This window comes from Lepus europaeus, chromosome 16, assembly GCF_033115175.1.
Source record: "Lepus europaeus isolate LE1 chromosome 16, mLepTim1.pri, whole genome shotgun sequence".
Taxonomy (NCBI): Eukaryota; Metazoa; Chordata; class Mammalia; order Lagomorpha; family Leporidae; genus Lepus; species Lepus europaeus.
Genome location: NC_084842.1, coordinates 66,233,337 through 66,250,467, shown reverse-complemented (window position 1 = coordinate 66,250,467; position 17,131 = coordinate 66,233,337). Strand labels below are relative to the sequence as shown.

General features: G+C 36.6%; 1 protein-coding gene across 3 annotated transcripts in view; it reads left to right on the top strand.

The window, feature by feature from the left end:
• The window catches only part of PCDH7 (protocadherin 7), a 439,021-nt gene that overhangs the window by 233,192 nt on the left and 188,698 nt on the right, over window positions 1-17,131 (top strand). The window contains exon 3 of one of the 3 annotated variants that reach the window (XM_062212965.1): window positions 7,456-7,551. The exons of the other annotated variants lie outside the window; for them this stretch is intronic. Coding sequence (XP_062068949.1) covers window positions 7,456-7,544 — 89 coding nt within the window. The 3' untranslated portion in view covers window positions 7,545-7,551. The remainder of the gene's footprint in view (window positions 1-7,455; window positions 7,552-17,131) is intronic. 3 annotated transcript variants of the gene reach the window in all.

Here is a 17,131-nt window from a genome sequence, read left to right as displayed (position 1 = left end):
TTACAGACAAATGGAGAATACTGAGACAAAATTTCATTTCTTTTTTTACAGTGTTCTTAAAATAAATGTAGCTATTGTTTTAAAAATGAAATCCATGTGGCATGTGGCTTAATTTCAAATTCTCATCACCCAGGAAATATATTCCTTAACTGAAAAATAAAAGAGCATATAAATGAGGGGAAAGAAAACAAAGAACAGGTCCTTCAAATACATTAGTAGGTCCATATGCTGTTTATTAAATTTGATGATAGTTAACCATTTTAGACAGCTGATTGAAATAAAAAGAAATCAGCAATTATGCAGAAGTATGAAAACATGAGCACATGTACCACTCCCATGCAGTTTTATCATCTGTCAGATTGCTCAAGAGTATACCATATTTTATAGGCTCAAAATAAAACATTAGGAATACATACATATGCAATGAAATAAGATACATGCTTTGAGGGAATAGCATTGCCCAAAGTTGGCATTTTAGTTCATGTAATTTAAATGACAATATTAAAAAAGGTACTCTCCTTTATTAACTGAATTTCAAGTAGAGCATGCTGCTTCTCTGTTTGGTGGTTCATGAATATGTTGAGGAGAAAATAATGCTTAAGAAAGTATTTGTAACCATCTGAGATGCTTTATAGTCAAAGAACAACTTGTATTTTAAAAATAAATTAAAATACATTAACTAGGAACAGTGTGCAAAGTATTTAAAGTGAAGGAGAGGGTGAACAGACTGTTTTACTTTCCTCCCATTCCACATATCTATGAATAATCATTCCTTGAGGTTTAAAATTATAAATAACAGTGCAAAGTAGAGTTATTTCTACTTTACAAAGGAAACCATCCATTTTGTTTTATTTTTGTTTGAGTAAACTCAAAATGGTTTTGCTTAGATTCTGCTAATCTTATTCAAGACAGAAGCATTTTTGACAAAAGAATGTTTTCCAATTGTGAGTAGATTTATTACATGTATGTGGCTAAATTGACTCCCAATTGACAACTGTTGTTTGACTTGGCAAAATTAGAAATGGTAGTTGATACTAGGAAGAGGAAGGTGACAAGAAAAGTTGCAAGACAAGAAACGTCTCAACGAAGAACCTTTAAACAAATTAGGTTCTGGGAATAGATGATGGAATAGGGATATTTTGTCTTAGCATTTAAAGTCGAAATGTAATCCAGATAATTATCACCACGTGTTGAATATAACCTTCCCTCACATACATGCACTCATTCATGATACCAGGAAATTGGAGATAAAACCATCTGATATTATATTCCAGCTGCTAACACGGTTATTTGAGAGGCTGGTGCTGTAGATCAGTGGGTACAGCCACCACTTGCCATATGGGCACTTTTTTTTTTAATTTTTTTATTTTATTTATTTGATAGGCAAAGTGGATAGTGAGAGAGAGAGAGAGAGAGAGAGAGAGAGAGAGAGAGAAAGGTCTTCCTTTTTGCTGTTGGTTCACCTCCAATGGCCGCTGCGGACGGCGCATCTCACTGATCCGAAGCCAGGAGCCAGGTGCTTCTCCTGGTCTCCCATGCAGGTGCAGGGCCCAAGCACTTGGGCCATCCTCCACTGCCTTCCCAGGCCATAGCAGAGAGCTGGCCTGGAAGAGGGGCAACTGGGATAGAATCCGGCACCCCAACTGGGACTAGAACCCGGTGTGCCGGCGCCGCAAGGTGGAGGATTAGCCTGTTAAGCCACAGCGCCGGCCGGCACTGGTTTGAGTCCTGGCTGCTTCATTTCTGATCCAGATCCCTACCTATGCTCCTGGGAAAGCAGCAGAAGGTGACCCAAATACTTGGGCCCTTGCACCCACATAGGAGACCCAGATGAAGCTCCTGGCTTTGGCCTGGCTCAGCCTTGGTCGTTGTGGCCAACTGGGGAGTAAACCAGCTGATGGATGACCTCTCTCTCTGACTCTTCCTTTCTGTTAACTCTGATTTTCAAATAAATAAAGGTTTGCTTTCTTTCTTTTTTTTTTTTTAAAGGCAGTTATTTGAAAATCACATTCATAAGTCCTATGGAAGAGTTTGGTTAAGTTTCTATCTCAATGTTTTTGCCATCCAGATTATTCTTACACATTTCGTTCTATTTTTAATGAAGTGCCAGCGCCGGCACACCGGGTTCTAGTCCCGGTCGGGGCACCGATTCTGTCCTGGTTGCCCCTCTTCCAGGCCAGCTCTCTGCTGTGGCCAGGGAGTACAGTGGAGGATGGCCCAAGTGCTTGGGCCCTGTACCCCATGGGAGACCAGGATAAGCACCTGGCTTCTGCCATTGGATCAGCGCGGTGCGCCGGCTGCAGCGCACCAGCTGCGGCGGCCATTGGAGGGTGAACCAATGGCAAAAAGAAGACCTTTCTCTCCGTCTCTCTCTCTCTCACTGTCCACTCTGCCTGTCAAAAAAATAAAAATAAAAATAATAAAAAAAGAAGTGATTCTCTTTCAGTTTCCAACGTAGTTAATTTCATGTTACCACATATCTCTGTTTTTATAGATCACTCATAACCATACTGAACCTCCACATCAATCCTGCTTCATTGCTGTCCATTCCATTCTCTCCATCACCTCATTCTAATTTAAACTGTCAGCATGTAACCAAATAACTCTATTTAAATATGCAACAAGAAGCAATATATTATTGGATGTTCTAATTAACTGCCCACGTGAAGATACTTCCCATAGTCCATCTCATGTAATCCTGATTACATTCTTCATATGTGTTATTATTTCATAAGTGAGTAAACTGAGATGCAAAGCCCTTATATGTCTCTCTCCACATCATGCTAACAGTGAGTGGCCACGATGAAATTTGAACAAAATCTGTCCAAGAGAGCAGATTTATGCTTCTTCCATTGCATCATTCAGTATCTAGGCATGTCCTTCTTTCTATGGAATAAACAGACAACCTTTTCCACCTACATCTCTTTTCTGCTGACCAACTCTTCCTTGAAGGTCTCCTGTAAGCATTACCTGTTTTGTGGAGCACTTTAGTGTATATCACACTATGTCATTAAAAAATCTATCATTCCCCTGGCAAGAATGTGACCCCCATGAGGAAGGATTACTTTTTAATTCAGTTAAGTGCTAAAGATGAGCTAGCAGTTCTCAAAGTATAGTAGCAAACCTCCAGGACCCAAAATGATTTTCATGATATTTCTGCAATATCTTTTACCCTTTCAATTCTTATTTTCTCATATGTGTGCAATGGAATTTTCCAGGGGCTACATGCCCTGTGACATTGTAACACATGGAATACAGAGCAGGTAGGGAATCCCACTCCTTATTAGTAAGCTGGCCATCACAGTGATGTGCAAAAGTGTGAAACAATATTTTCACCTCACTTTAAAAAAAATTGGAAATTTTTTGTAAAATTATTTGTGTCAGCATGTGATGAATTTTTACAGATATTTTCAAAACCATTTATAACATTATTTTTAAAGAATCAATATTTATTTTGAATTTCAGAAATACAGTAAATATTACATGATACTTGAAACACCATTAACATTTACTAAAAAGAGCTAAATACATTTATCTTAAATAGCTCCAATTCTTATTTATTTCAAAAAAGGTTCAGGTGGTGTCTACACAATATTTTCATATGTATTTTCATTTTTATTTATTTATTTTTTAATTTATTTGAATGATAGAGTTACAGATAAAGAGAAAGAGAGGCAAGAGAATGGTCTTCCATTTGCTGGTTCACTGTCCAAATGGTCATAACACAACAACCGGAGCTGAGCAGATCCTGAGCTAGGAGCCAAGAGCTTTCTCTGGGCCTCCTACTTGGGTGCAGGGGCCCAAGGTCTTGGGCCATCTTCCTGTGCTTTCACAGACCATAGCATCAGAGCTGGATCAGCCAAGACATGAACTGGCGCCCGTATGGGATGCTGACATGACAGGCAGAGGCTTAGCCTACTACAATACAGTGCTGGTCCCTACATGTATTTTTAATTTCTTTCTTTTCCTGAGTCTCAGTAGTTAAGTCTTAATTGATAACCTCATCCAGGGACTATAGCATAACGTATTTTATATCTTAAAGACACTGTGCCTTGAGAACACAAAGTGAATCAAGTAATTCTACATCTGTGGTGGAGCAGTTTCCTGAGTCCTGCAGGACCCTGTGACATCCCTTCCTCAGCAAAGGTTTTCAGAACCCCTGGCCCTGTTGCTACTTCTGCTGCCTACCCTAGCATCCACTCACTGTTTATGCTAATAGCCAAGCAGGCCTCTCCACACTCCAACCCCCTCTACGACACTGTCAACACTAGCATTATAATTATTAAAATGTCTTTTTGGAAAATTATCCAGTCACTGGATAGGAAAATAGCAGGAAGGAGAATGAGAGGAAATCAGAAATGTCTCATGAACTGAAGCATGACCTCCCCCGGGGAACATACTGGAGTGAATGTGACAGATCAGGAGAGTGGCGGTGGGGTAAGTTTTAGTCATAACAAGAGCTCCAGGAATCTGTTTTCCAGTTGTTAGAGAACATTGACTTTTCAGATGGGCCTCACTGATAGGATAAGGAACACAGTCCGGCTATCAGGAATGTTTATGCCTTTCTCACATGGCCTCATACCAGACACTTCAGGTTTTGGCAAAGGTTGAAAGACAGTAAGCAGAGAACAGTGGTCCCACTACCTAATTAATCTCCCAACAGCATTTAATTCAGTGTCTCTGCTATATATTAACCACAGGTTCTGTTGTTCCTCCCACCATGGGATCCACCCTTTTTGAACCAACTTGACTTATAAAAACCTTCCTCTGGCCACACTGCCTCAGGATGTGTCAACTTCTGTTTCTTTCTTCCATGCTTTTGTTCATATCCTATGGAGGCTTTCAGAAGGAGTTCAGTGTCCCTCTGGTTAGTAAATTTCAGTTACATGATCTCTTCAGTATTGACTCCCAACTACCTCTGTGTTTAGCCCTAGTTTTTGCATCCACCTGCTTTGCCTTTATAATGAAGCCTACAACACACTCTTTCAGTATCTTAACATCAGTGGTTCAACCACGGCCATACATTTTTCCAAAAACAGAAACTAGAAGAGGTAGACTTTATAATGGGCTGACTAGTGTTAGTGTTTGGTGAGAGAGAATTCCAAAGCTTCTGGAAAAACAAACTCTAGTGTCCATGCTACTCAATAATAAATCAGAAACAATCTCTCTATCTACTTATCTTCATGGATCATAGAGCCCATTTTCCCTTTTTTATTGTCACCAGATGAAAACCTAATTCATACCATTATCCACAGGCAAATTCCTAACAAACACCTCATGACTATCGGGACCTTTCAAATCTACATCTTTTCTTTCAGTCCATGAAGTTCTATTCTGCACACTGTCAGTTCTTGGCTAAAATTAAAGATTAATCTGTTGGATTATATGTTTTATGTTTTGTTACTGATAAACTCATCTCTATATAAAATCATTTATTTATTGCATCTTGATAAATTATTCTAGTGGTCTTCCTCTGTGTTTTGTATGTACATATGTACTTTTCAAGATTTACTGTAAGTATAGCTTCGGTTACTTTTGTATCTCTCACAGGGCAATGCTAATTCCTAGATATATTGTACCATAATAATATATACTTCCTAAGGCCCAAGAAAGAATTTGCATTATATAAAAGTCTTAGTGTATTAGGAACCTACATGCAAAAGCTGCTACATTTCATGCTAGAAGCAAGTATCTGGCCACAAATTAAGAGCATGTGGATTCTACTTTTTTTTTGGCTTGTAACATTCCCACATTTGATTCTTCCAGAGACAAAATGCTGATCCCAAAATAATCACTGAGGAATTTATTTAAATGTGTGAGTAATTAAGTTTAATTTTTAAATAATTTATATCACTGAAATATGTAGGTTATAATTTTTGAGGGAGATTCAAACATTAAAGATATTAAATATGACATACATTAATATTTTAAATGAAATATAAAAATGTAAGAACTTATGAGACCCAAAGCGAAGCTACAAAAAGAACATGTGCAAATATATCAGAAAAAAATTGTGATTATTTCTTTGAGTTGTTTCTTTTAACTCAACAGGCCTAGATTCCACATATGCCTTCAGAATTCTTTGATGCTAATCTCTTATGCTAACCAATTAATTTCCAAATTTCTCAATTCGAGGACTGACTAATTCTGTTGCCTAAGCATTAGGTGGGTCATATTATTTTAAATATGTTGTCTAACAGTAAGTGATATGTCAAAGACCAGAGGAGTTAAGAAATTGGAAAATTTTGAGACACACTATCTAAACAGGATTAAAGCAAGACCAAAAGGATTATCATGCTCCAAAACCCAAACATCTTTGTGATAGCTGCTTTCCTAAACACTGGGATTAAAGGTTAGAATCACATTGAGAAACAAGAATGCAAGCATGTATTCACAAAAATCCCTGTCTTTAGAGAAAGAGTCAACAACGCCTCAGCTCTTCAGTAGCTAACACACTAAGAGACATGTTTGTGTGATGTATCAATTTCTTTTTTCACAAAGGAAAATAATTCTCTCCTATGGTTCATATTTAAAACCTTTTCTTCATAAAATATACATTTAAAAAATTAATCTCTACCATTTATAAAGATTCACCAAGTAAAGAGTCTTCAAGAAACATTTCTTATATATATATAATAATTAAATATAAGCATAGAAAGTTAATTTCTTAAAGACAAATATAAGATCTGTAGCCATGTTTGCTCCTATATTAAAATTATTAAGACAATCATTATTAAAATTCAAATAGTTTATACTATAAAATCTTTATTAAATATTTTCATTTAACTTTTTTCTTAAATTCTATATTTACTCATTAAAAATTACATATAACCCATATTAAACCATGACTACAAAAATATAAGTAAAACATCAACATTTTACAAGGTTTGTTAGCTTGATCTCCTGCAGTGTGTATGGATTCTACTAAATTTTATTCCCTTATACTAAGTTTATACATTGAAGTTGTTTGACATCAATACTATGTATTCTTAAGAGAATGTGAAAAAGAAGGTGCATTGTCAGCCTGTAATACAGCAACCAGGTAGAGGTAGAATTATGTCCTACTGTGTGTTGGAAAAAATCACATTCATATGTGATGTTAGTTTTATCCTATATCTTTTTCTTAAACCTTTTCTTTAAAAAAAAAAATATTTGATGCCTGTTAATGAATGCCCTACTCTAAGTTACCTTGTTCAGTTTAAAAGTGAGAAATTACGTGTAGCAACCCACTGTGTCCCTGGATTTGGAGGATTATAGTTGTGAAACCATTTGCATTAATACCTTTCAAAATACTAATTGGCTTAGATTACCTTTTAAATCTATATTTTCTAACAGAAAGAAAAAAATTCTCAAGGTTTTTTGCAAGTTGTTTTATTGGCAAGGTCTGTGGATGGACACCACTGTGTAGGGGCTGCTGATTTTCCCTTTACCTATTTCCCCATCTCCCTTCCCCAGGTGTTGCTGCCATCACTACCTTTCCCTTCCTCCCCTTTCCTCATGGCAAGACGCATGGAAGAAGAGTGCTGTTAAGGCCTCTCCATTAATCAACAGGTATGGCGGTTCTCATGGAAGAGTGCAGCTGCCTCTCGACTACCTTCTCCATCAGTAGTGTCTCTTTTTTATGGTTAGCAGATACGTTAATACACTACATGGAGCCTACTGGTATGGAAGAATTGTTTAACTGAGTTTACATATTTCAGTTTGCTATGCATATCGAAATTTTCTGAACAGTTGTACTTTTTTTATATTTATTTATTCATTTAAAATACATAGAGAGAGAGAGGTAGAGTCAGAGAGAGAAAGAGAAGTCTTCCATCTGCTGATTCAATGGCTGCAATGGCCAGGGGTGGGCCAGGCCAAAGCCAAGAGGAAGGAGCTCCATCCAGGTCTCCCAAACAAGTATGGGGCTCAAGACCCTGGGCCGTTCTCTGCTGCCTTCCCATGCACATCAGCAGGAAGTAGAGCAGCCAGGACTGGAATGGGCCACCCATATGTGATACTGGCACTGCAGCTTAACCTGCCATGCCACAGTGCCAGCTCCTGGTGTACATTTTTTTAATGTAAAGATTACTGAAGAACCAAAGATAACGATTCTCCAAGAATGGAATTGTCTAGTGCCTCAAACAATTATATAGACAAGGATTGGAATTTTTATATATAATTATGCCACTTTCAACATTCTACAAATATAAAATACCTTTGAAAATTGTAAAATGATAATATTTTGTGAATTTTAATTCAAAATTCAATTATTATGACATTTGCATTTTCAAAAGCATTGCACAAAATTGTATGCACATTAATTATAATACTTACTCATCTGGTTATAGAAAATTAGGTATAAGCCAGTTCAAATAAATCTAAATACCCTACAAAGCTGTGCTGTTCAGATGTGAGAGCTGAATGCATGCTAATTACTTTCTGCAAAACTTTCTTTTGTCAACTCAGCTGGTGATATTTGGGGAGATGGAGGGAGCTGTTTTGTACAGCAGCCCCAGATATCCTCCATTCAGGATGCTACAGTTTCAGAAAGCCTGGTCCCTCAGGGCTTAAACTCTACCAGAGTCATAACCCATAAAACATGAACACTCAGTCATCCCCGGGAAACCCCAGCCTTTTGATTTCCTTTTCCACTAGTAGAACTGGTCCTGCCAGCTCCTGCAGGGGCTTGTCTTGTGGATGTTTTAGGCTGTGCATTACATTGTTGTGACTCTTTGAGGTTCTTGCAGATGTATGACTAAAATGCTTCCTTTGGGCTTGAAAGACTATTGGTGCATGTCTAAAAAAATAGTGAGTTTCTGTATGGGTGTGCATGTATGTGGCAATATTATTTGTGTTATTCTTTTAAACAATTACATAGTTAAGACTTACTTGTGTGTGTAAACAAGGAAACCACTTCGATTTACATGCACTTTTGCTGAAAATTCAATATCGTATTCAGTCCTCCCCCTGTACTTAAGTGTATTGGAATACTTAAGGAAACCAGCAGGGAATGAATGTCAGGCCGCACATGTAGCTTCCAATCAGATAAAGCTATGATCATTGGCTGCCCTTCATGATACCACTCCTACTCATGTTTCTAGTCTTTAGGTTGTGCAGTTACACTGGATACCTGGATGCACCCTGTGCTCTGGCCTCCATGTCTTTCTCAAGGGTGTAATTTTTAATGTCCTCGTGCCTTTGCATAGTTGGGTTCCTCCCTCTGAAGAGTATTTCACCCACACCAGTAATTTTTTATGTCCACATGTCTTTGCATAGTTGGGTTCCTCCCCCTGAAGAGTATTTCACCCACACCGGTTTGGAAAACCTAAAACAAACATAAACGAAGAGGTTACTGTGTGTCAGGCACGATGTCAGCAAATGTAACCTCCAATTTCTTAATCCATCCACACAAAGGAATATGGACTTACATATCATTCTTTCCTCTTTTTAAAAAAAGATTTACTTATTTTTTTGAAAACCAGAGCAGGAAAGTCAGACAGAGATCTTCCATCTGTTGGTTCACTCCGCAAAGGCTAGCAACAGCCAGGGCTAGGCCAGGTCAAAGCCAAGAGCCAGGAACTCCATCTGGGTCTCCCATATGGGTGGCAGGAGTCCAGGTGTTTTGGCTATCATGGATTGCATCCTAGGAGCATTATTAGCATGGAGATGGATAACAAAGCAGAGGCAGGAACAGCATTTTTGCACAGCAGGTTAAAATGCTTACTGCTCTGCTGGTGACTCACCTTCCTTCTAACGCACCTGGGAAAGAAGCAGATGATAGCCCAAGTGCTTGGGCCCTTATCATGGACATGGGAGACAAGAATGGAGTTCATGGCTCCTAGCTTCACAATAGCTAGGAGCTGTTGTGGCCATTTGGGGAGTAAACCAACAGATGGAAGATATTTCTTTCTCTTCCTCTCTCTTTGTAACTCTGTGTTTTAAATAAAGAAACTTCAGTAAAAAAGAGAGAAAGCAAGCGATCCAGCCAGCAAGCAGAGGCAGAACTCAACTCCAGGTACTTCAGTATGGATGGGGGCATCCGAGCGGTAGCTTACCCTACCGCACCTCAATTCTCACCTCATAGAGAAATAGTTTCCATATTTAATAGGTAAGAAAACTGAGGTTTGGAGAAGTTTCTACTTCTTTCTAGAGGCCAAGTTCAGTGAGGACTGACTGAATTGGGATATGCCCATTGTAGCGTGTTCTGATCGATTCTGATTCAGGTCTGAGTATTACAAAAGAGTGGTTCTGCGTCTTCCTGGATGAACTCCTCAGTGTCCACAGTCACTCACTAAAGATTGAGTGAAGGAGTAAATGCTTAGGAAAGATCATTCATGTTTTTCACCTGATCACAGGCACTTCCTTCTCTCATTCTTCCCTCTACTCTATTTTTATCCCCCTTTGTATATGACTGTTAATCATTATTACCTTCCTAAAGACGTCAAACTATTTTATCTGAAGAAATAATTCATTATTTTAATTAAAAGCCAAGTAAGTGTAAAATAATTATACCACAGGAAAAAGAATTGATCATTCAAATTCCATAAATGTTAGTAAATTTAATGGTAGGAACAGAAGTATAGAAACATTTATAACTCATACAGAGCAGAAAATTCTACCAGAATGTTCTAAAAATTTGAAGAAAGGAAATCAGAAAAAATATACATTGCATTATAGGAAATAAAAGGAAATATGTACCAATCAAGAAATCAGTTGTATTGATTTACCATAGAAGGAAAAAAGCGGAGAAATAAAAAGTAAATAAGGAAAAGAGAACAAACCAAAGAGGAAAAAAAATTCAGAAAAAGAAGAAGAAAGATTTTGTAAACATGGATTAATTGTAAAAGAACAAAACATTGAAAGCAGCCTATCAATGGAAACCATGGACACTGAAATTTTTAAAACACAATATAAAATAAAACTAAGAAGGAAAAAACATCAATGCAGGTGAAGTAAAGAACTTTATTTATGAGTTAGTTTCATTTTATTCTTAGAAAAGCCTTTCAGGTAAAATGGCTTCAAAGAAACAAACAGTGGGTTAAGCTATGCTGATTTGGGTACATTGTATTTTTTTAGAACTTTTTTTTTTTTTTTTTGGACAGGCAGAGTTAGACAGTGAGAGAGAGAGAGACAAACAGTGCTTTTGAGAGCAAGATCATGGCTTAAGCATTAATTTGGAATATGCATTTAGAAACAGAAAGGCAGTGCCTAGAGAATGCAATTGAACCATTATGGAAGACAGTATGGAGATTCCTCAGAAATCTGAAAATAGATCTTCCATATGACCCAGCTATGCCTCTCCTGGGAATTTACCCAAAGAAAATGAAATCAGCATATGAAAGAATCATCTGCACTTGCATGCTTATAGCAGCTGAATTCACAATAGCTAAGATATGAAATCAACCCAGATGTCCATCAACTGATGACTGGGTAAAGGATATGTGGTATATATACACTATGGAATACTACTCAGCCATTAAAGAGAATGACATCCTGTCTTGCACAAAAAATGGATGCAACTGGGGACCATTATGCTTGGTGAAATAAGTCAGTCCAAAAAAGACAAATATCATATTTTTTTCTGATTCATGGTAATTAATTTATGGAGTACAAAGTATAGTAGTAAAATTGATATTTCGAGATTTGATTATTATTTATAGCCCTTGTCTATACACCTGAGTAACAGTGGTTTTTCTACTTACTACTTGATAAACTATTTACTTAATGGGGTATTAAATTTGTGATTGTAAAGTCAATTGAATTTATTTCATTGCAAAAATTAAAAGAAAAGTAAGAAAGAAAAGAGGACGGATGGTGGGAATGAGGGAGGGAGGGAAGATAAGGTGGGAAGTATCATTATGTTCTTAAAACTGCATATGTAAAATACATGAAATCCATTCCCTTTTAATAAATAATTTTAAGAAAAGGATAAAAATCTGAATATCCCTCCTGACCACACTCTCCACAAGAATAATCATAAAATTCATTAATCTGCTAGTTCTGAGAATGTAAGGATCATTTAACATAGACTTTTCCTTATGTGGAGTGCCTGGAGCATAGAACAAATGTTTGCTGAATTAGTCATGGAAATTTAAGAGTGGAGAGAGAAATTAGTGATCAACGAATCCAGTTTTAGATTGTGCTTGCATCCCTCAACACTGTTTAAAAGGCTTATCTCTGCTTGAGGAATCTCAGTAACAAAATCCAGAGGTAGCTCACTCTAATCGAGGATATTTTTAACGTTCTTGTTTTTGCTTACATTGAGAAAAACAAATCTTGGATTCTGTAACTTGAATCTATCTCTCCTGGTTTTTCTCTATGGTAAAGCACAAAATAACTTCTATTCCTTTTCAAACAAAAGTATTACAGTCCTAAACTGAGACAGAACGATGCTATAATGTCTAGATATATAGTGCCTTTTTCTCTCTCTCTCTCTTTCTATATATATGTTTATATATATGTATATATGTGTGTGTGTGTGTGTGTGTTTATAGCCATAGATTTTTGGTTACAAGGTCATTTAGTATTTTGATTATTCTTGTGTTTTTATTCAATGAAAAATACAATAAGGAATTCAAGATGGGTTCCTACAGTTTATACTCTTATATCTGATTAGCTTAAAGAACCTAAAAGTCTATTTAAAGACCAATAGAAGGCAAAGAGATCCAATTTAAAACTGCATATGGCTTTAACCCATATTTGTACATAACAAAAAGTGTGGCTTGGATGGTATATAGTCTGTAAACAAAATAAATACAAGTATGTATAAAATAATTAATCAAAACATTCGAAGAAGAGGTTTCAGGCTTTTTATTTTTGGTTGAGAATATATTTAATTTGAATTGGGTGCCAGATAGGAATCTTAACCTAAGAAGCCCATTCACCATTTTAGCAAATTCAGCACTAATGTATGAGTGAAATGTCAACCTTTGGATTTGATTATTGTTTATATTCCCTATAGACTATTGTCTATATTCCCTCTGAACAGTGGTCTTTCTACTTTGTGCTTGTTGAACAATTTATTTAGTGGGACATTAAGCCTTTGACTATAAAGTAAGTTGAAAATGTGTTATCTCAAAAAGAAAAGGGAGGAAGGAAGTGTGAGAGGGAGGAAGGAAGGAGGGAGGGAGGAAGGAGGGAGGGAGAAAAAGTATTATATTCTTAGAATTGTATCTATCAACTAAGTTCTATCTGTTCTTTGTGTAGTAACAAAAATGTAATTAAAATATATAATATCCTTAAGTGAATAATAGTCAATGGGAGCAAGAGAAAAAGCAAAATAAAAACTGTTTTCTCTACAGATTAGTTACCTTGACGAATATGAACTCATATTTGCAAAACTGTCAAGTAAGATTGAAAGATACATAAGGCATGTGCTGTGATATCTGAACTTTCTCTAATAAAAGTTACTATAAAGTGACTTCTTCACCTATGTGAACTCTCACTCAAGGCCAAATTGCTGTCAACTTCCTTTGGAAGTCCTATTTAGGAGGAGATTATGGCACTCTCAGAGGCCCTACACATCTGACTTTCAAGGAGTGCCCACACAAAATATATGGTTTTTCTAGCACTGTGGAATTTAATTAATTTTCTGGCAGAGAATACTTTTTATGCTACATGCCTTTTCTCTGACCCTACCCAAGATTTCCATTTTCAAATGTGCTTCATATATTATGAACCTATATAATATTAATGAAGGTCTTCCATATGGTAATTATAGTGCTTGACTTTATAACCTGAAAAGCTCCAGTGCCTACATAAATTCATTCTCTCTCTAAAACCAAATGTTACTTTGTAAATTGCACACATACTTGCACCCTCTTCCCTTACTCTGTTGACCTTCAGTTTCTAAAGCAATGCTCTAGGTATTTGATTATATTTATGATTCTTAGGCAATATTTTAAATGAGGATTCTGTATCTGCTTTGTATATCACTGCTATTGAAGGTGTACGAAAGTACTTTAAAAAGTTCACGGAAAATGCAGGTTATAAAGAACAATTCATGGATTTCAAATGTTTTTGTATCGAAACAAACATCTTCAATTCTATCTTTCATGAATGTTTGAAGTACTCTCATATGCCATGTGCAACACATCTAATTCAATACTTCTTACTCAGTATCCTAGGAAAAGGGGAGTGAAAATCGAGAGATGAGTTAATTACCTCTTCTCTTAGGATCTTACTAATTAAGCTAAAATTTGAGATTTGGACTAGCCTGTCCTTAGAAGTAACTTCTGACTTTCTGCAGAACATGGAAAATTAGAAGTTTTAAAAATTGGAGTTTTGTTCTAGGTTTACCCAAAAACTATATTTAGCCTCTCAGACATGATTTCCTCCTCTGTAAAACAGGGCTGCTGAGCTAGCTGGTATATAATCTGTGGTGATAATATTCATTGACTTCTTTTTTCTCCTGGAACTATCTCTTGAGAAGGATTCCAAGACCTTGTTTTAATTCAGTGGCATGAAATGCTGGGATCATTTCATCAGCTACCTTTTATGTCATAGACTTGCTCCATAAATTGTGAGATTTCTTCTCATCACAAAAGAAAAATTTTGGTGATTATTGTAATTCTGATCTGTTCCACTTTTCTAATTTGATGTATATACAGATGCTTCTTGTGCTTAAAAATATGTGAATCTAAAAAAGCATTCTGTGCTCCTGAGGAAGACAGGCTGAAGATAGGACAGCCACTTGAGATATTTGTACCACTTCTCAATGCATGAGAGAGATGTAGGATTTAACATGTCCTTTGTGATTCCTAGCAGCTGTACAAATGGCAGTAAGATTACATGGGAAAAAATTACCTTCACATAAAGATGAAATGTTTTACCATAAGACGTGCTCAATAAAAGCTTGTCCATAGAACAGTCTGTGTTATGAAATCGCTATCATTTTGAAGATGTTAAAATTTAGGGTGCATGACAATTTCTCAAGGCCATTGTTAAAGGAATTAATTTTTAAGATAGCAAGTTAGACTACATGAATTTCATTGCTATTAGTCTGTGATTCCATAACCGTCAGACGTAATAATAACAACAGTTCCGTACTGGGATTTGGTGACATAATTATCAAAGATTTCATTGGAATTGGTGATGGGGAATTTTTCACAGAAGTCATCTAGTTGTTAGCCAACATTGTACTTAGTGTTCTAGCAGAATGCTGTTATCTTACCAAAATTAATCCTCTGAGGAGAAGGTGACTAATTTTCATCTGTGGAGTCACCACTTTATTGTTACCTATGGAGTGCTTTCCCTACCTTTTTTGAATGTTATTTATCTATTGAATTATAACAGTCCATAAGAAATGTTATAGCAATGATGACTTATAAAAGTAATTTAATGATTGATTGTTTTTACCTTATTAAGGTATGAAACGAAGTATTCTGAGAATCATAAATTATTTTACCTGGAAGAAGTATGAAAATTCCTCATTTTGAAATCCAGTTAAGAAAAAAACTAACTTTTCCAAGGTCATTAAATTAATGAGAGAGTTCTGATCCTGACATCCTGAAACCTAGTCTGAAGTAACCAAATTTATTATAGTAGCTTGCTTAAAAGTATAGATCTTGGTGAGCTGATGCTTTGTTTTGCATCTTTGGATGCACTACTAGTCTTGAATCAGCAGGATGAAATAGGAAAGCAAACAAACAATTTTGTATGGAAGAAGCAGAAAAACACTGGGTAGCATGCCCTGCTGTGCTCCTGGAGGAGCCTGGAGGTCGGGATCCCTTTGTAAAATTTGACATTACAAACATTTTTTTGTAACCTAACAAGTACCACTAGGAATGAAACCAGTAAAAATATATTCCAACTGAAAAATCAGTTTATTTATTGTGAACTTAGCACTACCATCTTGTGGCTCTGGACTCCACAGAATGCAACATCCTTAGAAGTTTCAGTGAACAAATTAAAGCATGTTACCAAAGATTTCCAATCATAAACATTAACCTAAGTCAACCATCATTATTATTTTTTTTAACAGGCAGAGTGGACAGTGAGAGAAAGAGAGACAGAGAGAAAGGTCTTCCTTTGCCGTTGGTTCACCCTCCATTGGCCGCCGTGGCTGGTGCGCTGCGACTGGTGCACCGCGCTGATCCAAAGGCAGGAGCCAGGTGCTTCTCCTGGTCTCCCATGGGGTGCAGGGCCCAAGCACTTGGGCCATAGCAGATAGCTGGCCTGGAAGAGGGGCAACTGGGACAGAATCCGGTGCCCCGACTGGGACTAGAACCCGGTGTGCCGGCGCCGCAAGGCGGAGGATTAGCCTGTTAAGCTGTGGCGCTGGCTCAGTCATCATTATTTGAACCTGCCTGTCCACTCTAATGAGGACAACAGACATCAATTAAATAAATAGAACATCCAACTTGAAGAGAATTGTTCACACAGTCACACTAGCCGATTGTAATGACTTATTAGGTCAGTGACAGGCAAAAGATGTCCTTTGGCACCAGTAATACATATTGCTCAGAATTTAAATTCTTTGTGATCTTTGTGGAATATGGCAACATGATAAGCCAGTGTGTTCTAGGAATGAAGAAAATATTTTTAAAACTACAAAGAAGTGGATATTTAATTTTGAAATCATGACACTTTTGTAAGGATAATGGAAAGCTTTGCCAGAATGCTGAAGTTTTACTAATCTCTAAATTTATCATGAGAGCAAAAAGTGAGGTTGGGAGGAATGACTGCTTTACCTGAGTGCAATGAATTATTTAATGTTTTTCAAGAAAACACCATATTATTAATGAATCTTCTCTTATTTTTAAATTTGTTATCAAAAATAAATTATATGTTGTGTTTGTTTGGTACATATTATTATGCATGGTTTACAGGTCTTTTATTGTATATCCATAAGACATTTTCTTCCATACTGAAGTTCTAGTTTTATTGAAGAAATCAGTGTAGAGTTAAGTTTCAGCCAACATATTAATTTGCTTTACTGCCAACTCTGCTGGATCATATTAGGCTAGAGGAGAATATCCAAATATTTTTGGCTTTAGTGTGAGTGAGAAACGAAGCAGGAATCATTTGGAGTATATTTTGTGATACTTGAACTTGGAGAAAATTGTGATTATGCTTCAGAGATTGAGAATATATGCTAAATTATGATAGGTAGAGGATATTTCTAGGGAGAAGGAAAGGCAAGTGGTAG